Here is a 20,774-nt window from a genome sequence, read left to right as displayed (position 1 = left end):
TGATGTGCCTGTCCCAATCCACTCCCGTCCCCACCCTGGGCAGATGCTGGGTGCAGGTGTTTTTCTGGCTGTCCCTTGAGGGGAGCACCTCCAGCCTGGCCTCTGCCAGCCCCTGCCAGCTGTGGAAGCTGTGGCACAGGGTGGCTTTGGGCTGCCTGGCCCTTGTCTCATCACTCTGTATCTGCCCATCTTGGCCTTTGCAGGGGTTTCACTCTGTCATTCAGCATGGGGCACTGCAGAGCACAGCTGCCTCCATCCCTCCTCTCCCTGGCTGGACATCCACTGCTCCTTCTGGCTGCCCTGTCAGACAGAAGGCTGAGGGGGAGCATTGCCAGGGTCCTGCGACAGCAGCAATGTGCTCTGCAATGTGCTCTCTGATAGCTGTGCATAGAAAGTGGGATAAAAATAGTCCTGCAGGGAAGGCACAGGAGCAGGGCCAGAGCTGCCCTGTGAGCAGGCTGCAAGAGGGGGTGTGAGTGTGGGCAGAGCCCGGGTGACACTCTGGCCTCTCCAAACCAGCAGCATCCAGGGCAGCAGCTTAGCAAAGCTCTCTGCGCAGCGGCGAGCTCCAAAGCCGACTGTACTAAAAAAACCCTCCTGACAGCTGGATAAGCTTAAACACATGCCAGGCCAGCCAGAGCTGCTGCAAAGGCAGCGGGCTGGAAAGCAGAACCCAGCCCCAGGAGGGGCAGAGGCACCCCAAAAGCCAGCCTGCCCCTCTCTCCTGCTCCCATCCTCACCCCAATAGCAGTCCCTTTCTACCATATACAAATTAGAGAGCAGCACACTTTGCTGTTGGTTTTGTATAAACAATCTGCCTTTATTGTTTGGTATATATAGGTACATTTATATGTATATCAAAAATATCTAGAGGAAACCACAGTGCACTTAAAGCTATTTGAGAAGGTCCACCTGAAAGCAAGCATTCCAGGAGGGGGTAGAGTAACCCCTCAGGGGAAGCCCAGCCCTGAACGCAGATGGCATTAAAATGAGAATAAAAACCAAGACTCTACTGGGATTAAAATGTGCCATTTGCTCTGGGGATGGAAGCAGCAGAAAGCCAGATTAAATCCCCAGAGCAGCCTGGAGGAGAGCAGAAGGTGAGCTGGGAGCATGTGCCTGGGCTGGGAGAGCCCCCCACTCTGAGTTCCAGCCACTACGTGCAATCGATCACTCACCCCCAGCTATTTTGGGCATGGGGAGTTTTCCTCTCCAAAAGCTGCCCTGCCATCCCCAGGCACCAGCTGCTGAACCGCTGGGCACTGTAGGGCGCCTGCAGAGGTTCTCTACCTTCAACTGCTGATTCTCTGCTGCCTGCTAAAGCTGGGGAGCACCGTTGTCTTCCTCGTCTCACTTTTATTTCTCCCTCCAGCACAGCTCACAAGGTCCCTGGTGTTGCTGCCCGCACTTCCCTGCGCGTTGCACAGAGCCACAGGCACACCCAGAGAGGAGCAGTGCACCAGGGTGCCACCAGGAGGTCCCCAGAGCAGGGCTGAGCCGGGCACAGGGACAGGGGTTGGTGTGGGGCTGCGTGGCTGCAGGCACCCCGGGAAGCAGGGCTGAGCACCTGGGACCTATGGACACACAACGGCCAAGGGAAAGCGGCAGCAGCCTCGAGGGGACCCAAGGGCAAAGCTCAGCAATGCGCTGGCCTGGCAGCTCTGTGGGGCACATCAGCCACCCCAGCAGCTGCTCAGAGCCCTTTGTTGAAGTACACAGTCTCCAGCCATGGATCTTTCTTCCGGATCTGATCTTGGACTTCAGGCTCCAGGCTGCTCACAGGCATTGAGCTGTAGAGGAAACACAGACACAGAGGATGAAGGGGTATAGCCACCAGTGGCCTCAGGTTGGAAACTACCTGCTGCACCCACGGGGAGGCTGTCCCCATGGCCCAGCACAGACCCTTGGTAACAGAGATGTGTGTGCACTGGTTTAAGCCCCCGACTGCCCAAAGAAGCAGAAGAATCTCTTGGGAGTCAGAGAGCACCCCTACCCCACACAGGAGCCACACGTGCAGGCAAAGGACCCATCTGTACCTTTTCTGTGGGAAGAGTGCGCAGCACAACGGGGTGGCAAACACCAAACTGCAAAGGAAAGACAGGGAAAGGTGAAGTTGGGCTGCATAAATCACCCACACCCACCCACGGCCTGATCCCAGAGCAGCAATGAGGCAGGCCAGAGCTGTGCCAGGTGTTCAGCCAGGAAAGGGCTACAGAGATGCCCTCTCCAAGCTCCAGAGTCTGCATTTGGCTCCTGAGGAGGGGCAAAGTCTGTCCCTTAATGATGTGGGGGAACATCAACATTGAGTAGGAGCCCATGGCAGGCCTGAGAGACACCAAGATGAAGCAAAACAACTCCTGGCCCCAGAACCTCATATCCCATCCCATCTGCCTGGGGTGCAACTAGCCTGGCCAAACTCTGGCATTCCCCCAGGAAACTTTGGGGCAGTTCTCTCCCCCCACTGCCAAGCAGGGTTCCCAGCAGCACTGTCAATACACCTGGGCTTGGTATCTGCCCAGGGCAGCAATGCCCATCGGTGGAGGAGGACTTACCAGAGTCCCACCAGGCTGACCTGCAGGGGAGCATTCAGGTACGGGTACCGCTGCCAGGGACAGGGAGAGGATGTGTGTCAGTGCAGTGGACAGGGCAGGAAGGTGTCTATTCCCCAACAGGGTGCTAGCCCTGAGGGGTGCCAACAACGTGCCAAGCTTGGTGAGCATCCCTACGCCCACCTGCCCAGCCCAGGTTCACTGGTACCTTCAGGAAAGCTCTCTTCTCCAGCATGTTCATGATCACCGGCGGAATGGCTGAGGCAGGGAGGAAGGAGATGAGCTCCCAGTGCTCACAGCCCCCCGCCAGCAGTGGGACCCCATCCCACGCTGCCAGGGATCAGCTGCAATCTCCCAGCACAGGTGGAGGAAGGGAACTCACCCATGGCCGGCGCTGCCATGCCAATGCGGGACACCACCACCTGGAAAATGGCCTTCTGGGCTGCTGCTGTGGATTCACCCAGGCGGTTCCCATTCTCATCCGTGACAGGGATCCCCAGCTTGAGCTCTCTGCAGGGACACAGGGGGCCAGGGGGCCACAGGGCACAATGGTGAGGGGATCAGGACACAGGACAGGGACATGTCTCCAAGGGAGGCTGGCATCCTCCAGTACCCCATCCACACAATAAATCAGAGGGGTCTCAGCTGGAGCCACATTCACATTTGGCAGCAGTTCCAACAGGGCTGTACAGGGAACAATAACCCCCTGGGCTGCAACCAGGCGCTTGTACCCTCGAGCCATCCCCCCATGCTAAGGATCAGCAAGGAAGTCCCTGTATTCCCCACCAGTGCCTACAAACCCTGAGGCCAGCCTGTCCCACCTCGGGGCTCACCTCTGCCTCATCAGCGGGATGTTGATGCAGTTGGCAGCTGCCACAGCTGCAAAAGGCACGTACCGGCCGATGATGGCTGGCAGGTGCTGGGGGGAAAAGCAGGAGAATGTCACATGGAGGGTCTGGGGACAGAGCTGGCTGTCCCTGGGTCAGTCTCTGTCTTCCTGCAAGACCTTGGGGTGTCCCAGCCCCACTGGGGAAAAGCGTTTCCTCCTCCCCTGCAACCCTCAACTGGTAAAAGCTGCACAGACCAAAGGGTCTGGGGGAACCCAGGTCCCCTGCCAGGCCTGGACAGAGGCTGAGGGATGGAAGAAGCCTGGAAATACACCCAAAGCCTGGAGGGACAGGCCATCTCCACAGCCATCACTGGGGAGAGCAGTTGCCTTGTGTGGGCAACCTCAGCAAACCCCTTTTCTTCATTTTCTCCCCCACTCCAGGTGAATGCCCTGCTCAGCTCAGAGCTCAGGGAGATCCCGTGGGGAGGGTCCACATCTCCCAGCTGCGATGGCCAAGCATCAGCTTACCTTGGTGAGGGATTTAAGTCCCAGTGCTGTGACAACTGCCCCTGTGGTTGCACTCACATAGGCTGTCCCCAGCTGGCTGAAAGAGCAGGAAGTGACACCATTAATCCAGGTTCTTCCCATCCCAGCTGCTCCTCCAAAGGAAGGAACAGCATGCCCTTCAAGAGCATCAGGACATCTGGGTTCCTCTCTCAGCTCTACCACTAACCCTGACAGCTCCAATGGCATCCATCTCTGCCTTCCCTAGGTCTCACTGTCCCATCTCACAGTACTCTGCTATGCAAGGCACCCCCTGGTGTTTTGGGGTGCCTCGAGGACCTGGTCAGAGAGATGCTCACCTGGGGGTGATGGGTGCATCTCCACTGCGGTTGGTGTAGTTGACAATGGCATTGAAGGACTGGTTGACCCATTGCCAGAACAGCACGGCTGGTGTGGTCCTGCCAGAGAGAGGAGGGTGCTGGAGACACTGGGGGATGTCACCCATGCTGCTACAGCACGAGTGGGGTACGGGACCCGTGTCCCCTCCTCACCCCAGAGCCAGGAGGATCCTCCAGGCATCCTCTTGGTCCTGAGGTGAGGAGAGGACAGGTACCTGTAGAAGGTCAACATGCAACCAGTGATGGTCATGTTCATGGGGACCTGAGCAGACATGCGTCCCACAAGGATCATCTTCTCGCCCGTGTCAGGGTGGAAAGCCGAGTCATAGATGTACTTCGCCCGCCAAAGCTGGTCCTCTGTCAGCCCAGGGTGTACGGTGCCTGCCCTGCCAGGTAAGGGTAACACCTGTTGAAAGACCCCCTGCCAGCACACATGGCCAAACTGGTCCCCCACACCCTTTGGGGCAGCTGGGACATGCCTCAGGGACCAGCCAGGCAGTTTTGGGGGCTTTGGCCGGGGGGGCCAGCATCATTTCTATTCCCACTCCTGGGAATGGCTCCTGCCTGGGAGCAGTGCTGAGGGCACATCCACCCTCCCAGTGGGTACCTGTAGTCCTCCACCACCCGTCGGGCTTCCTCCAGCGTGGCCCCTGAGAGCAGCAGGTTTCGGGGGTCGGTCACCATGAAGAAGTGCTTGGCCCGGCCCTGAAAGGTGCTCTGGTCCCAGCGGGGCTCCCGGATGTTGATGGTGGCAGGCAAGGACGGTGGCATCTTCTGGCAGGGGATGAAAGAGTTATATGGGATGTGGTGCCTGTGTGTCCCCCCCACATCCCTGCTGCAGCAGCTCTGTGCCCCCTCAGCCTGAGGGGACAAGGGTGAACAGGAAGCCCCTTTGTAAAGGAGCTCAGCAGCGACTCCTGAGCCCTCCCAGCACATGAAGCACTTTGTGGGTGGTGCGACCTGTAAATGGGACTGCACCTTGCAACGTGCCAAAGAGAAACCCCCGACCTTGCCCACACCAGCCACCAGAAATCAGGGAGCCCCCACCCCAGCAGAGCACCCCGGTCACACAGGAGGGGACAGGGACCCACCACGGAGGGGCCACAGCTGCTGCCAGCACCGGGAGAGCGGAGTGAGGAAGGGCAGTGGAAGGAGGAACGTCCCTCCCGGCAAGGCACCGACACACCCGGCGCGGTTTTATTCCCCACCCGCCCTGCCCCGAGGGAAGCGGGGCTCGCCTCCCTTCCTTGCCGCGCCGAGCATCCCTCCCGCCACGCGTGACCCCCCTGCACAGGGACCCGGGGCAGCCCCCGCACTCACGGCTCCCGCGACAGCGCCCGCCGTGCCCGCGCCGCCGCCGCCACCGCCCCACTCCCGCCCCTGCGCGCGCTGACGTGCGGCCTCGTCACGGGTGGGCGGCCCCGCGCCGGGCGGGCGGGGCGGGACGGGGAGGGCGGCGCGCGGGGGGCGGCGGGGACCACGCGTGACCGGGGCCGGCGGCGGGGGGAGCGGTACGTGCCGAGCCACACGCGGTGCCCGCGGCCCTCCCGCGCTTCTGTGGGCGTGCCCGTGGGCGTGCACGCGCCTGCCCGTGACCGCGCGCGTGTGCTCGCGCGTCGGCTCGGCCTCCGCTCGCTGGGGTGCTCGCGCGCGCGTGTGTTCGCACGTGGGTGTTCACGCGCGCGTTTCCGCGCGTCCCCGCGTCAGCCGCGCGCGTGTCCCGGGGTCTCGATGCCAACGCCACGCGCGCGCGCGTGTCCGTAGCGCCGCGGACGCGCGCGCCGCGTTGGCGTCCACGCGCGTCGCGGTTGTTGCGCCGGAGCGCGCGGGGCCCGCGCCTCCGCGGGAGTGGGCGCCGGCTCGAGCGTGGGGCGGTGCGTGCGGAACACGCGCGTGCGAGCGGGGCCACGTCCGCGCGTGTGCGGCGCTCCGCGGGCGTCCGTGAGTGCGCGCGAGGGCACGGACACGCATGCCGTGGACGTGCGGGTGCATGGGGTGTGTGTGCATGTGGGTGCGTGTCCCCACGCCGGCCGTGCCCCCCCAGCCCCTCACCCCGGCGTTGTCGGGGCGGCCCCCCCGCGCCGGCCCCCGCCCCCGCCGCCCGTCCGCAGCCCCCCCGCAGTCCCCGCGGCCGCCGCGCATCACCTGAAACCGCCGCGGTGTCGGGTTCGCGCTGGCGGCGCCGGGCCCCGCCGGGGGGTCACGGCCGGCCCGCGCCGCAGGCGATGCCCCCCGGGAAGGGGGACACGGGGGGATACCGGCTCGCATCCCCGAAGTGAGCGAAGCGGAGGGACGCGACACCCCTCCTCCCCTGACCGTGCCTCAGTTTCCCCCGTGTGCCCCCGGGATGCTCCGCGCTAAGGGAGGACGTCAGGGGGAACGCCAGATCCCTTGCCACACTCAGCCTCGCCGGGGGTCGCGCCCCCGGACCCCCTCGCGAGGGACACCCACGGGACTGTCCCCCCCCCGCCAGCTGCAAGGCCAGCCCCGGCCGCTCTCGATTGACAGCTCCCGCGCCCGATGGCCTCTCCGGTCCCACAGGGAAAGCCAATCCCCGCGGCCGGGGGGGCGGGAGGCGGTGCTGCCCCCCGGCCTCGCTTTCCCCCCCGCGCTGCTGCCAGGTGTCTCTTTCGCAGGTGGCACCATGGGGACAGGTGAGGAGGGCACGGGGCGGGGGCGAGGGAGGGACGGCGGTAGGGGGTCCCCTGCACCCCTTCGGGGAGGGGGCACCCGCGTCTGATGCTGGCGGGGGGTAATGGGTGGGCGCTGTGGGGGGCTGGCAGCGGCGGGGATACCGGCGTGTCCCCGCGGCCGGGGCCATCACTTATTTATTGAGGTCAGGCTGGGGCGAGCGGGGAATGAAGTGGGGGGGGCACCGTGGTGGCGTTTCACCCACGCCTGGAAAATCCCCGCGGGAACTGCCTTGGGGACTGGTGCACCCATCTCCAGCCGCATGGCGTTGGAAATTCAGAGGGGCTCCGGGGAGGACGGGAAATGGCCAGAGGGATCAGGTCCTGCTGTGTAGCATAAAGCTGATGTCCCCGTGTTCCCTCTCTGGAGCCTTTCCGGATTTGTGCTGTCAAGTAAAGCCCCTTTGCATCCCCTGTTCCAGATTTACGCTGCGAGGGAGAGCTCCTTTTCACCCCAGCATCCTTACCCCAGGGCAGGGCAGCCTGTGCCCCCACCCCCATGATAGTACCCAGGAGCTATGTGGCAGTTTGATCCTTGGGACAGCATAGGACAGGACGGGATCAGGCTGGAGAGGGGGGATCACAAAGCTCCTTGTCCCTCCAGGCTGTGCTGCTGCGCCTGGGATCTGTCTTGCCAGCGGCGAGTGCCCAGGCCAGCTGCCCCCAGCATTGCACTGCTAAAAAAGAGCGGTGCCCAAGCCCGGGCATGTGCTTCTGGACTATGCCATGTCCCCTGCTGGCTGACGGGCAGCCCTGGCCCTGTGAGGACGCAGCCAGCCCTGAGGCAGACGCCAGGACGCCGGCGTGCCCAGCACCACCATGGCCCAGGACTGGGACGCGGTGCTGTCGGGGATGACGACAGGCAGCCGCTCGCGGAGCTCCAGCAGCGAAGCCAGCCTGGCTCCCGGCTACCTCCTCAGCAAGCAGAGCCGCCTGCTCAATGGGACCACCCGGAGCAGCCGTGCCGCCTCCCCCATGGGCCGTGTCATCCTCATCAATGCCCCCATTGAAGGTGTGTGGGGTGTCCTGGCCCCCTGCCTGCCCCCGTGGCCAGGAGGGCCCCAATGGCTGAATTCCCTGGGTATAGGGGCAGGGAGGGCTGTCCTGGGCCTGGGGATGTTCCCGGGGAGAGAGACACCCCTTGCCATAGCACACACAGCATGTGTGACTCGTCTGCTCCCCTGTCCCCACAGCCAGCAGCAATGAGAGTGATGTCATCAATGCCATCACAGTGGAGAAGAGCGTGGACGGCAAACTGGGCTTCAGCGTCCGTGGCGGCTCCGAGCATGGGTTGGGCATCTTTGTCAGCAAAGTGGAGGAGGGGAGCACTGCTGGTAAGAGGGTCAGGGTGAGGGACACCAGGCACATGCCAGCAAGACCCTCTCAGGGAGCTCCCAGTGACATGGGATCACAGCAATAATGCCGCCCTTCATGGTGGAAAGCCACCATTTGCTCCCTGCTGCCTTTGGCCATGAGATTTGCATGCTGCCCAAAGTGAAGGGCAGGACATAGGAGTAGACAGCCTTGTGCCAATGACTCTGAGCTCCATCCCCAAGAGGCTTAGTGCAGTTGTCAGGCACCCCTGCCTCTGTTCCCAAGGGGTTCAGAGCAGGTGGAGGAGACATTGAGGGAGGGATGTCAAAGAAGGGCATCAGTACCAGGCCAGGTGCCCAGATGAGCTGTGTGTCCCCTGTAGAGCAGGCCGGGCTGTGTGTTGGTGACAAGATCACAGAGGTGAACAGTGTGAGTCTGGAGAACATCACGATGAGCAGCGCTGTCAAGGTCCTCACTGGCAACAATCGCCTCCGCATGGTGGTCCGGCGGATGGGCCGTGTGCCAGGAATCAAGTTCTCCAAGGAGAAGACGGCATGGTGAGCAGGGCATCTCCCATGCCAGCACCAAAACCCAACCCCCTGGAAGGCATGCTGGGGGAGGTTGGTGAGGGATTCTAGGCAACAGGGAGGATCCATGGGGGACCCCAGGGTGGAGTGGCATCAGAAATCTCTGGCAAAGACGGGGAGAGACGAGGTTGGGATATAGGATGGGATAGGAAGGTCTGGAGCAGGTAGGGTGGGTGCAAGGCCCATCCTAAACATCCCCCATCCCCATCACTTTCCTCCGCTGGGTGCCACCAATGGTCCCATCCTGCTGGAGGACAAGACCCAAATCCCTGAGACTACCCTACCTACACTGTACCCATGCTCCAGGGTGGATGTGGTGAACAGGCGCCTGGTAGTAGAGAAAAGCGGCTCGACACCATCGGAGAGTGGCTCCGAGGACGGGCTGCGGCGCATCGTCCACCTCTACACCACCTCTGATGACTACTGCCTGGGCTTCAACATCCGCGGGGGCAGAGAGTTTGGCCTCGGCATCTACGTCTCCAAGTACGGCTGCCCCGGGGCGTGAAGGGATTGTGACATCCCAATCTCTGCTGTGCCCATGCTGGGGCTCAGCCCCTCCTCTCTGGCTGAGCCACCCCACCATCACAACACTTTGGGCATTACCACCATGGGTGCTGAGCCACGAGGCCACCAAGTGGAGGCGTGGGGCAGGAGCAGGATTCCAGCAAGGGCTCAGCCCCATCCTGCCCCCCTGCTTCCCTAGGGTGGACCCTGGAGGGCTGGCAGAGCAAAACGGCATTCGGGTAGGAGACCAAGTCCTTGCAGCCAATGGAGTCAAGTTTGAAGACATAAGCCATAGCAAGGCAGTGGAGGTGCTCAAGGGGCAGACCCACATCATGCTCACAATCAAGGTACCCACGCCCTGCCCCATGGACTCTCGGGTGAGGCAGGGTCGGCACGTCCCTTCACTGGCACTGCCCCTGCTCAGCCCAGTGCTGGGGGCTGGTGCAGCTGCTGGCTGGTTGGGTTTCAGGCGGGTGGGAGGGGGGGATGCATTATTCATGGCTGGCACCAGATCGAGTTCGCCGGGGCAGCCAGCACTCACTGACCCCCTTGTCCTCTCCCCCTGTGCCTAGGAGACAGGCCGGTTCCCTGCCTACAAGGAGTTGGTGGCCGAGTACTGCTGGCTCAGTCGCTGTAAGGGCAGTGCTACGTGGGTGCTGGGCACTGGGAGGGGCACTGGGCTGGAGCACAGTGGGGCTGGGACTCCCGTGTTTGTGATGTCTGACCACTGTAGGGAGGGAGAAGGTCTGCATGCCGTGGGGTCCCAAGGCATTGGAGGGGGCAGGGAGCTCCCTGTGCCACTGTTAGCTTATGCACAGGCCTGATGGACTTGCAAGGTCCCAGATGTCCCCCGTCCTTGGAGGAGGCATGAAGAGCCCTCTGCCATGGCCAGCAGCCTTGTGGTCCCCGTGATCCCACAGCATCCTACATGTCTACTTTCTTGGAGAGGACATGATGATCCCTATGCAATGGCCAGTAGTCCACAGGTCCCCATGGTTCTGCGGGTTCCCGACATGTCTGCTGTCTTTGGGAGGGACATGGAGCTCTGGGTGGCCCACAGTGTGTCACAGCATGTCCCTGCTGTGCCTTTGCAGTGACCAACGGGCAGCTGCAACAGCTGGCTCAGACCTCGGAAACCAGCTCCTCCATCTCCTCCTACTCCTCAGGACCAGCCCCAGGGGCGGTGAATGGGCTGGGGGCAGCTTCCCCAGTGCCCCCGGCCCGCACCGTGGATGTGGCCATCTCCACGGAGGACGGGCCACGGCGGGGCTGGGTGCGGGAACGTGCCGAGCGGGCCATGCAGACCGAGCCAGCCACGGAGGGGCTGCCAGAGACACGGCGCACAGTGCGGCCCCCCGAGCTGCTGCGGGACACGGCCATCCGGGGCCAGGGCACCCGCGAGGCCCCCGGCACCCACCCTCGCCGCACCTTCACCCACTCACCCAAGACGGCGCTTCTGCTGGCGCTGAGCCGGCCACGGCAGCCCATCACACGCTCCCAGAGTGACCTCACTGTCGCCGGTACGCACTGGGGCGCAGCCCCACACATGGGACTGAGCCCTGGCTGCAGTCCCCTTCCAACCCTGCACACCCAGCCCTGGGAGTCCCACAGCTCAGGCCCTGCCCCATGTGGAGAGCCTGTCCCCGACTCAAGCATCCTATAGTCCCTGACATACATGGATACCTGCCCCCCACTCCTGGACTTCCTATAGCGAATGTCTAGGTCCCCACCCTAGCACCCTATAGCCCATATGGCCCCCTGGCCACCAGTCCTGGGTATCCTATAACCCCACATCGCCCCAGCTCTGTCCCTGGGCTTTCCCAGGCACCCCAAAGCCCAGCCCCATGGCCCCTGGTGATTAACTGCACCCCACAGATGGACTCTTTTCCAGTCAGCGTCTCCCAGTAGCCCCTCCAATCCCCCAAAGTTCTGTGTCCCCAGGCAAGATTTGGGATGGCATCCCCTCACCTCTCCACTCCAACAGCCCCTTCTCTCTGTCCACAGAGGAGAAGCGGAAGAAGGAGAAGCCAGAGGGACAAGGGGCACGGGGGGCTACCCCAGGATTGCACCGCTCCAAGACCCTTGTCAACCTCTTTTTCAAGGGGGGCCGTGCCACCAGCCAGAGCTGGGCCCCCCCCAGCCAGGAGGCCCCTGGCTCTGAACGCCGGGCACGCTCCAAGTCCCCAGGGCGCTCTGACGGGGACAGAGGTATCAGCCTGGGTGACAGGGCAGAGAGGGACTCGAGCTGGGACTCTTCCCCCTTCTGTGTGCCTTGTGGCATCCCTGGCATGAAGGGAGCACAGGGAGGGGTTCCCCAAGCACACAGTTTTGACAGTGGGCGGTGATGCTGCTGTCTGCCCTGGGCACTCACCGCTCTCCATCTCCCTTGCAGTAGGCGCTGTGCAGAAGTGTGTCATCCGGAGCCTGAGGCGGGGTAACGGGGGTGCCGTGTGCCTGGGGGGCTGTTGGGCAGGCTCTGCATGCGCCTGGCCCTGCACTGCTTGTGTCTGTCCCGCTCTGGTGTGGAGTGAGCTGCTGGGGTGGTGGGGATGGGGAACTCCCTGGGCTGGCTGGGGCAGTCCTTGCCCCGCTGGCCACCCCTCCTTGTGCCTCCCCAGAGAAAAGCCGGCGTGCCAGCATCCTGGGCCCCCTGGGCATGGCCACCCTGCAGCCCAACGGCAGCGACCCTGAGGCCCGGCTCCCGCACATCCAGGACACTGCTAAACGTCTCCTCAGCCCCGACGAGGTGACAGCCGTGCTCCGCCACTGCTCCCGGGTATGCACCGAGGGCAGGGGACAGGCAGGACACAGGCAGGCAGCACTGCCACCCTGGGCTTGTCCCTGGGAAGCTCCTGCATCCTAGGGGCATGGTGAGCACTCTATGCCCATGCTTAACTCTGGGAGGAACAGAGGATCAGGTGATCCACTGATCCCCCCTCCTGTGCCCGCAGTACCTGCACGAGGGCAGCGTGGAGGATTTGGTGCGGCCACTGCTGGCCATCCTGGACCGGCCCGAGAAGGTCCTGCTGCTACGGGACGTGAGGCAAGTGCTGCTAGGAAATATCTGGGAACCCCAGTGTTGCCCATCCTGGTGTGGTTGAAGTGGAGCTTCACACATACTCCTCAGCCCTGATCACACTCCACCCCAGAAGCTGCTACAATCTGTCCTCATCTTTTTGCCTTGGCAGGAGCGTGGTGGCCCCTACAGACCTGGGCAGGTTTGACAGCATGGTGATGCCGCTGGAGCTGGAAGCCTTCGATGCCCTCAAGAGCCGCTCAGGTAGATTTCAGCCCCCCAGGGACCTTGACTGGGGGCAGGTAGTGGTCAAGGGTGGGTGCAGCTCAGGAGTGACTGGGGGTTCTCCCTGACTGCAGTGCGCTCACCTGCCCTCCGCCCGGCCCACCATGACGCCCCCCCCAAGAGACACCTCATCACACCAGTGCCTGGTAAGTGCCACCTGCAGGGTCTGCCTGGACACCGGGCTGCAGGGTGGGGACAGGGTGGAGAGAGTCTGGGGGAAGAGAAAGGGGGCTGGGAAGTGCAGGGGCTCCCAGGGAAAAAGGCATCTGGCATCTCTGGGTGTTGGGAAGACTGGGAGCAGCAAAATCTGTGGATCTTGGGTGCTGGTGTTCTTGGAGGGGAAAACATGGAGTGCTTGCAAACAACTGGGGTGTCCAGGGGTCTCTAGATGAGGGGGGCACTAGATGGCAAAGGACCCAGGGCTTTGGGGTACTCATGGGAGGCCTGCATGGCAGGGGTCCCAAGGAGCAGGGCTGTGGGTCCCTGGGGAGATCCCTGAACCCCTCTCATTGCAGACTATCGGGGCGGATTCCTGCTGAAGCCAGCAGGGAGCCCAGAGCTGGAGGAAGCAGGGGAGCAGCAGGCGAGCCCAGCCCGTCCAAGAGCCTCCCCCAGCCCCCGGCGGCCTCACCCCCGCACCTACACCCCGCTCCCTGACGTGCCAGTGGATGCCTATGCCTCCATCAGCCGGCCCCTGCCCACCCTCAGCCCTCAGCCCCCGAACTGGCTGCTGGCTGAGCCCTCCCCTGGCAAGGGCCACGGGCACTCTCGCAGCCCCCGGGCCACCTGGCGCAAGGAAGCCCCCAGGACGGTGCCCAGCAGACAAGCCGAAGTGCTGGGGAAGCCCCAGCGGGCACGGCCTCCTCTGGCCCCTCTCTTTGGGGGGCCAGGGAGTGAGGCAAGGACTGGGGCAGCCAATGGCCCTGAAGATGCTGGCAGGGAGGAAGAGGAGGAGGAAGAGTATCATCTGCTCACCGTCACCCTCTCCAAGCTGAAGCACTCGCTGGGTGGGTGGCACATGTGTAGGTGGCACATGGGTGGGACTCCAAGGGTGGGGTGAGGACCCTTCTGGCACCAGCATCAATGGGATGGGTGGCACCCTTTTGGCAAGGGGCAAACTCCAGAGCATTCCTCTAAAATGAGAATGGGACGGAAGAGCTGGCCCTGCCCCAGTCCCTTATCTCTGTAGGACCTACCAAAATAGGACAAGACAGGTGGAGCTCACCAGGGAAATGTGGTGCCATGCTTGGGAGTGAGTGGGTGGGGGTCCCAGCCTACCCAGGTGTGAGGGTCTCATGGCTCCCTTGCAGGGATCAGCATCTCTGGTGGTATTGAGTCACGGGCACAGCCAGTGGTGAAGATTGAGAAGATCTTCCCTGGTGGAGCTGCCTTCCTCAGTGGCATCCTCAAGGTATGGGGGTCCCAGCACATGCCAGGGGGTGGGCAGATATCCAGACACTCGCATCCCCTGGTGCCACTGGCTTGCTGGCAGTACTCTGGCAGTCCAAAAGCAGCTGCACTTCACCCTGTGGCTTTCCCTTCTGGGACCCAGGCCGGGCAGGAGCTGGTGTCGGTGGACGGGGAGAGCCTGCAGAACGTCACGCACCAGAGGGCTGTGGACATCATCCGCCAGGCCTACCGCAACAAAGCCAAGGAGCCCATGGAGCTGGTGGTGCGGGTGCCTGGACCACCGCCGGAGTGATGCTGCAGCCCCTTTTCGAGGAGCCATGCTGTGTTCCAGAGGAGCCAGATGGCTCATTCCTGCACTGAGCTGTGGCTGGCCTCAGTGCAGCCAGAGGGTGAAAGCCAGACCTGCCCCAAGGGCATGGAGCAGCTTCCCACTGCAGGACCCAAGGGAGGGCAGCACTGGCGACACAGGGGAAGGACAGGTGGTCCCTGACCCTGCTCTGGACATGCAGACAGAGTCCTGAAAAAAACACAGCCAGGGGCTTGTTTTTAATTGCTGTTTCCGGGTGGTACACTGATGAGCCAGGCTCTGGGAACGAGACATGACTGAAATAAAGTACAAAAATCCCCCCCTGGAGCCAGGGGTGACCAAGCCACAGCTGGGCACATCCAGACTTTTCCTTTGGTTTGACCCCCCCGGGTGCCCAGCGGGGCCCCTCACCTCTGCCCATCCCTGGGGGTGTCCCCAGGGTGTCCCCAGCTGGCACATAGAGCACCATGCCCCTCTCCCCTGGCAGGCTGGGCATCACAGAGGCATGGGCTTTTCTGGGGGGGAAACAGAGGGATGCTGGGGGGCAAGAGCATGGGAAAGGCACTGAGGGCAAGCTGCCCTCTGGCATGGGTGAGGGGGCATGGACTGGTGAAGTGTGAGCTGGAAGAGGGTGATATGTTTTGGTAGGTCCTATAAAAATAGAGTTATTTAAAATGGCACAGAAACGAATTCCCTGACAAACACACAAAGGGGCATGAGGGAGGCTGGCATGGGCAGAGACGGGGCACACACCAAGTGACTGGGTGACAGTGCCAGCAGGGATGAGAGGGAGGGGACAAGTCAGCCCTCCCTCTGCCCAAGGTGACCCTGGCTGAAGCCAGTGCTGCTAATCCCCAGGAGCTAAGAGGATCAGCAGAAACCAGTTCCGGGCGGCCCCAAGGCCAGGACTCAGCGCCCACCTGACCCCACATCTCACGGGCAGCCCTCCCTGGGGGCACCGATACATCCTCGCCCCAAGACCTCAATGCTGGGGAGGGGCAGCACCTGTGGTCTCCCCTGCCCCTTCACAGTGGTGGCAGTTTGCAGAGCTGGGGGAGAGCAGGGACCCTCCCACAGCTCCCAAAATCACAGGGGCTGGAAGCCCCTTCAGCCCTCCAGGCATAGGGCAAGGGCAGGCAGCATCTCAGATCTCGGTGGCTGTTATCTCCTCAAAGGGCGGGTCCGGTGGGTCACAGGGCTCGGGCAGGGGGTCCTCGCCCTGAAGCCGGAGATGCTGGAGCCGCTGCTCGAGCCGCCGGTTGCGCCGGTACATCTGGATGTAGCTGTACTGCAGCTGCTTCTGGTAGCGGATGACGCGCTCCTTCTCGCCCTGCCACGTGCCGCGCTCCTGCTCGAAGGCATCCCGCTGCTCCTGCCCACGCCGCCGCTCCAGCGCCACCTCCGCCCGCAGCCGCTCCAGCTGCCGCCGCAGCCCCGCGCTGCTCCGGGGCTCCTCGCTGGCAGGGGGGCATCCTTCCCCAGGCGGGGGGCACCCTTCACCGGTGCCTGGTGGGCATCGCCCGCGGGCAGCTTCCCGCAGCCCCACCACCTCCTGCTCGAGCCGGCCGGCTTTGGCGCGGAAGAGGTCGGCCTCGCTCTTGCGGCGCTGCAGTTCATTGGCACAGACCTCCAGCTCCAGCGCCTTGAGGCGGGCGGCCTCCTGCAGCCCCTGCGCCCGCCGCTCGCCCGCCTGCAGCTGCGCCCGCGCCTCCCGCAGCTGAGCCCGCAGCCCCAGCAGCTCGGCACCCCGCTGCGCCAGCTCCGCCTGCGCTTCTTTCAGCTGCTGCTTCAGCAGAGAGATCTCCCCCGACTTCTGGCACACCTGTGGGGATGATGGGGTTCAGGCGCCCGCCGGGACCCCCCAGCCACAGCCTGCACCCCCTGACGTGCCTGGTGCTGCTGGGTGACTCACCTCCCATTTGGTCTCCTCCAGCCGGGGTGCCAGCTCAGTGCGCTCCCGCTGGAAGGAGGCACAGCGACGCTCCAGCAGTTCATGCTCCTGCAGCAGCTGGGTCAAGTCCTCCTGCAGCTGCTTCTTCTCCTGCTGCAACTGCAGCACCTGGAGCTGCAGGACCTGCTGCCCCCGATGTGCTGCGTGGGCCGCCTGCCGCGCCTGGGCCGCACAGCGCTGCCGCAGCCCCTCCAGCTCCTGCTCACACCGACGCTGCTTCTCCTCAAACACCTGGGCCAGGGGATGCACAGGTGCTGGGAGGGCAGCACAGCACCCTCCCACTTCACCTGCCATCTCCAAGATTGGCATCACAGGGAAGGGGCAGCACATCTACCCCAAACGGAGGAAGGGTCCAGGAAGAGTGCAGTGTGGTGGTACACACCTCCTTGTGCTCCCCTATCCTTCTGCATAGGCCCCCCATGTTAGCACCACCAGAGCTTATAGGGCTCCTTCAGCTCCATCACAAGCAGGGAGAAGCCACAGGTCCCAGGTTCATTCAAAAAAGGACATCCCAAGCTAAGGCACCCCAGTCTCTACAACTGGTCCCATGGGTCATACAAGACTCCCCCATGGACTACATCAGACCACCCAGCTGGTGGGAAAAATCCACATACCCAGACCCACAGGAAAATGTATCCCTCTGCAAGGATCTGTAATGGGTCCTTAAAGTAGGTTCCTACTCCCAACCAGGGGTAATGTCAACACCTGTGTCCAGGGAGAGGGACAAGTACGGGACATGAGGACACCAGGGACATACCTGGCAGATGGCCACCTCATTCTCATCCAGGCTGTCCCACAGGAGCCGCAGCTCGGCCTCCCTCTCCCGCAGCTTGTCCTCCAGCTCCCGCACCAGCACGGCCTCCTCGCCAGGCAGGGGGGAGCGCCCGCAGGAGCCACTCTCTGAGGAGGGCCGGCCCCGGCCGCTCAGCGAGCCCGTGCTCTTGCTGGAGGATGAGCGCCCGCTGTCCGAGTTGGAGGGGCGGCAGCCCCCCGGAGGGTCAAGGGGGCCATGGGGGGTGGTCGGCAGGGCACCCACCTCTGGGTGCTGGCTGCAGCCCGTGCTGTAAGTGGGCAGGCTGGAGAGGGAGTTGCGCCCCGAGTCCGAGAGTGTGCTGGCACGGCAGCTCAGAGAGCCAGGCTTCTCAGCAGCCAGCAAGTGGGTGAGGCTCACCTGGCTCTCTGAGAGCCCTAGGCGTGTACCTGGCTGGGCATTCCGAAGCTTGGATACCACTGGCTTGAAGGCCATGGGGCGGATCAGGGTCTTCTCCACACTCTGCCAGGAAAAGAGGGAAAAGTGAGGAGATGGGGAGGACCCATTAGCCCCAAAAAGGGCTGCCTAGGAATGTTACAGTGGGTGTGCCCAGCCCTGATGCCTTCACACTCCAAAGGACGCAGAGGCCAGTCACCACCCACTTCATTGCCTTTCCATGCGTGTTCAGGTGAATTCCCCAGACACCCTTGACATGATGGAGGGGACATTAAGAGCATAGAGACTGCCACTTTTCCAGGGATACCAGAAGTGTGGCCATATGACCCCATTTCACACATCTGAGCCAACAGTCCCAGTGTGGCACAGGGTGGAAAGTCAAGACTGCAGCACACGCCCACCCACCCTGCTGCTGCCCCCCTACCTCTTCCAGCTTGCCAGAGACAGGTACAAGCTTGGGGGGCGGCCCCCGAAGGTGATCACTTGGTGCTTGGTCATCACGGAGATCATCTGAGTCGCTGCAGGGGCTGGCAGGAGAGGAGGCATCAAGCCAGTCGCCACAGAAGCCCCCATTGGCGTAGGAGTGGGTGACACCAGGCACAGACACGCGGGGCTCCTCAGGAGTGGCTCGGGGTAGCCCCTCCTGCTTGCAGAAGGAGGCGGCGGAGGGGTCCCCGTCACTTGCGCAGTCGTGGCGAGGCCGGACGGGCAGGAGGCTGCCCACGCTGCCCATGGCGGCAGGGGGTGAGCGGACAGTGGCGCGGAGCTGTGTGGCCCCCTCAGATACGGCCTCAAGGGGCACTGGCAGCGTCTGCACAATGGCCATGGCGGGGGGGCCCCCGGCGGGCAGGGGCACGTGGGCAGCCTGCAGGCAAGGGAGACAGGGCATCAGAGCCATGGGCACTGACAACAGTGTCCCACCACCCACCCAGGTGGGCATGGGGGCATCCCCAGGTCCCGAGTCACCATCCCCAACCTTTTAAGTGAAGGTTGGCCCAAGGGCAGGAGATGCCAAATGAATCAGAACAAAATCAGGATTAGTTGGGGGGAAGTGGTACTAGGAATCCCCATGCCAGCCTCAGCACTCCAATGGAGCAGCCTGGGGCTGCCAGGGGCTCTGGGGTGCTGGTGGCACAGCAGGGCAGTGGCGACGCAGTCCTGCCTCGTGCCGTGCCCTGGCGTGACCCTGCCACGGGAAGTGTGCCAGGATTGGAGGCGAATCCTGAGAGGCCTGCAGAGAGCTGGCTCACAGGCAGCCTGCCCGCCTGTCTGCCTCATGGGCATCATAGAGGGCAGGGACAGCCCCACACAGCAGGGTCATCCACTTCCTCTGCCCCACAGCCCCCACCTCTCAGCAGTGACCCCACAGAGCCTGCTTTCCACCTCCAACCATCCACACTGGGGCACAGGGTTCCCTGGAGAGGGCCACCAAGGGGGAAGCTGCCAGGGGGGCACCAGGCTCTTTCCCAGCCCCAACACACGGAGGCCTGTTCCCACCCCTCCAGCTGGGGGGGCTCTGCCGGTCTCTGCTGTGACTCCCCCTGCCCCAACCCACGCCATACGCCCGCGTGACGGGAGCCGGCCGACGGGCCGGATCCATCCCCTGCTGCCTCATCGCATCTCGCACATGGCTGCGGCTGGCACAGGGCGCGGGCGGGGGGGGGGGGCGCTGCCCGCACGGTCTCGCCCGCCGAGCTGTCACCTGAAATCAATCCGCCTGCCAGCGCCCGGGGAGGGGCGAGCAGGGCAGAGATGCCGGCGAGCCAACCCCCCCGCCACCGTCACCCCCACCGGCACGTGCCATCCGCAGGCACCGTGACCTCACTCCGTGCTCGTGATACCCCCGGGGGGGCAGGTGGGGACCCCCCCCACAGCTCCGCTCACCTCGCCAGCCGCTGCCCATCCGTCCGGTCCTCTCGGCCCTCCGCACCGTGAACACGGCTCCGCCGGCCCCTGAAGCGGGGAGGAGGAAGAGGAGGGGGTCGGGGGGCTGAACGGCAGCAGGGTCCCTCGTGCTCCCCGCTGCCCCCTCCCCCCCAAATGCCCCGGCCGGCAGGGCCAAGGCAGGTGGTGCCAGCGTGGCACTGAGGGTGGCACGGGAGCCCGGCGGCGGGTGTGCTGCTCCTGGCACCCAGGGTGGGCTGCGGTCAACCCTGGAAGTGTGGTGAGGACAAGAGCCCGCCACTGGGAACCTGCTGCTGCCAGAGGAAAGGGAATCGGGGACCAGGAACACCAAAGGGACATCTAATGGACCCCCCCAGCCCAGCCAGCCAAGGCACAGTACCCCATACCCCAGCTAAAGTCCCCAGGATGTGCAGGTCAAGGGGACAGACAGCCCTGGGGACAGGACAGTGGGTCCCTGCACAGCCAGCAGGGGACACGGTCACTTCTGGGGCCCCGCCATGCAGGCGGTGGGAACAGACTTTACCTTCTGCCTCCCCCCAGCCCCCCGGCCTGCCGAGAGGGTCCCAGGGCCGCCCGCGGAGGGAGAGAGTGTCCAGCCCGGCCTCCAGCCACCCAGTAAAACCAGTCACCAACTGGGGTGGCGTCACCTCCAGCCACTCCGGCCGGAGCACAGCGCTGCCGGATCCCACCGTTCCGACCCCTAAATAGCAAGGGAACTGTCGGTCCCTGCTCTGCCAGACCTCCACCCTGAGCAGCTGTGGGGATTCGGGGCCCCCGGGACCCCCGTGCCTCGACGGCATCTCAGGGCCACCCCCAAGCAGAGGGAATGAGGGTCAGCCCCCGTCCCTCCCCACACACCCCATATTTGGGACGGACACCATCTGTGCCCGGCTGTGCCCCTCTCCAGGCCCCCAGCATCCTGAGGTTCCCTCAGTGATGCTGCCCCCCTTGCCCGCCCAACGCCCCCCCCCCGCCCTCCCACACACCTTCCGCTGCCCCATTGAGCCCCAGAGCGCCGAGCCTGACCCGCGGTGCTCCCACCCATCCCAACCCCACAGCACCCTGAAATGCCCCACGGTGCCCGTGGGCCCCACTGCACTACAGCTCACCCACTCTGCCCTAAACCATCCCCAAAGTTCCCCATGACACCCCTAAAATGCTTCACGGCGTTCCTGGGCCTTTGCTGCACCACCCCGCCCCTAAAGTGCTCCTAAACCACCCCAAAGTGCTCCAAAACACCCCCAAAGTGCCCCACGGAGCGCCTAGGCCTGCACTGCCCCATAGTTCGCCCCTCAAGCACCCCAAAAGTGCCCCGCGA

At 63.7% G+C, this 20,774-nt stretch overlaps 3 protein-coding genes across 6 annotated transcripts; 1 reads left to right on the top strand and 2 right to left on the bottom strand.

Moving 5' to 3' along the window:
• Window positions 1-795: 795 nt before the first annotated feature.
• SFXN3 (sideroflexin 3) lies at window positions 796-6,714 on the bottom strand. Of its 2 annotated transcripts, none has more exons than XM_054276713.1 (11): window positions 6,426-6,714; window positions 4,888-5,054; window positions 4,496-4,666; window positions 4,242-4,340; window positions 3,907-3,982; window positions 3,383-3,468; window positions 2,932-3,059; window positions 2,758-2,807; window positions 2,553-2,602; window positions 2,037-2,084; window positions 796-1,790 (listed from the first exon to the last, which is right to left on the bottom strand). In XM_054276713.1, the coding sequence occupies exons 1-11, from the start codon at window positions 6,546-6,548 to the stop codon at window positions 1,694-1,696; spliced, it is 1,095 nt and encodes a 364-aa protein (XP_054132688.1). In that variant the 5' UTR covers window positions 6,549-6,714; the 3' UTR covers window positions 796-1,693. The 2 variants fall into 2 exon arrangements, with proteins under 2 accessions (XP_054132688.1, XP_054132689.1); XM_054276714.1 differs by lacking the exon at window positions 6,426-6,714 and adding an exon at window positions 5,601-5,620.
• Window positions 6,715-6,752: 38 nt separating this feature from the next.
• Window positions 6,753-15,494, top strand: PDZD7 (PDZ domain containing 7). Of its 3 annotated transcripts, XM_054276709.1 has the most exons (17): window positions 6,849-6,934; window positions 7,575-7,982; window positions 8,164-8,304; window positions 8,667-8,841; window positions 9,178-9,354; window positions 9,575-9,722; window positions 9,948-10,008; window positions 10,470-10,895; window positions 11,380-11,583; window positions 11,768-11,809; window positions 11,994-12,151; window positions 12,327-12,418; window positions 12,564-12,655; window positions 12,751-12,822; window positions 13,192-13,683; window positions 13,987-14,087; window positions 14,229-15,494. In XM_054276709.1, the coding sequence occupies exons 2-17, from the start codon at window positions 7,790-7,792 to the stop codon at window positions 14,376-14,378; spliced, it is 2,724 nt and encodes a 907-aa protein (XP_054132684.1). In that variant the 5' UTR covers window positions 6,849-6,934; window positions 7,575-7,789; the 3' UTR covers window positions 14,379-15,494. The 3 variants fall into 3 exon arrangements, with proteins under 3 accessions (XP_054132686.1, XP_054132684.1, XP_054132687.1); XM_054276711.1 differs by lacking the exon at window positions 11,768-11,809 and having other exon boundaries at window positions 6,753-6,934; XM_054276712.1 differs by lacking the exons at window positions 6,849-6,934; window positions 7,575-7,982 and having other exon boundaries at window positions 8,168-8,304; window positions 8,672-8,841.
• Window positions 15,495-15,534: 40 nt separating this feature from the next.
• On the bottom strand, window positions 15,535-20,256 carry LZTS2 (leucine zipper tumor suppressor 2). Its single transcript, XM_054277291.1, has 7 exons — window positions 20,197-20,256; window positions 19,980-20,081; window positions 19,436-19,504; window positions 17,976-18,416; window positions 17,102-17,617; window positions 16,306-16,575; window positions 15,535-16,215 (listed from the first exon to the last, which is right to left on the bottom strand). The coding sequence occupies exons 1-7, from the start codon at window positions 20,254-20,256 to the stop codon at window positions 15,538-15,540; spliced, it is 2,136 nt and encodes a 711-aa protein (XP_054133266.1). The 3' UTR covers window positions 15,535-15,537.
• Between the last annotated feature and the right edge of the window lie 518 nt (window positions 20,257-20,774).

The sequence above is a fragment of the Melozone crissalis genome, unplaced genomic scaffold, assembly GCF_028551555.1.
Source record: "Melozone crissalis strain CALT ecotype California unplaced genomic scaffold, PUWL_Pcris_2 ptg000019l_1, whole genome shotgun sequence".
Taxonomy (NCBI): domain Eukaryota; kingdom Metazoa; phylum Chordata; class Aves; order Passeriformes; family Passerellidae; genus Melozone; species Melozone crissalis.
The sequence above is the reverse complement of the archived record's forward strand: the minus strand, read 5'-3'. Positions and strand labels throughout refer to the sequence as shown.

What these genes read in the sequence shown, in the direction of transcription:
- SFXN3 (XM_054276713.1), bottom strand. Translation starts at nt 6,548, where the DNA reads ATGCGAGCCGGTATCCCCCCGTGTCCCCCTTCCCGGGGGGCATCGCCT. An exon ending in CGACACCGCGGCGGTTTCAG is followed by an intron (nt 5,055 to 6,425) that starts GTGATGCGCGGC and finishes ATCCCCTGCCAG; the next exon opens with AAGATGCCACCGTCCTTGCC. An exon ending in AGAAGAGAGCTTTCCTGAAG is followed by an intron (nt 2,603 to 2,757) that starts GTACCAGTGAAC and finishes TGTCCCTGGCAG; the next exon opens with CGGTACCCGTACCTGAATGC.
- PDZD7 (XM_054276709.1), top strand. Translation starts at nt 7,790, where the DNA reads ATGGCCCAGGACTGGGACGCGGTGCTGTCGGGGATGACGACAGGCAGC. An exon ending in GTACTGCTGGCTCAGTCGCT is followed by an intron (nt 10,009 to 10,469) that starts GTAAGGGCAGTG and finishes GTGCCTTTGCAG; the next exon opens with TGACCAACGGGCAGCTGCAA. An exon ending in GAGTGACCTCACTGTCGCCG is followed by an intron (nt 10,896 to 11,379) that starts GTACGCACTGGG and finishes CTCTGTCCACAG; the next exon opens with AGGAGAAGCGGAAGAAGGAG.
- LZTS2 (XM_054277291.1), bottom strand. Translation starts at nt 20,256, where the DNA reads ATGCCGTCGAGGCACGGGGGTCCCGGGGGCCCCGAATCCCCACAGCTG. An exon ending in CACAGCTGCTCAGGGTGGAG is followed by an intron (nt 20,082 to 20,196) that starts GTCTGGCAGAGC and finishes CCCAGTTGGTGA; the next exon opens with CTGGTTTTACTGGGTGGCTG. An exon ending in TGGAGGAGACCAAATGGGAG is followed by an intron (nt 16,216 to 16,305) that starts GTGAGTCACCCA and finishes TCATCCCCACAG; the next exon opens with GTGTGCCAGAAGTCGGGGGA.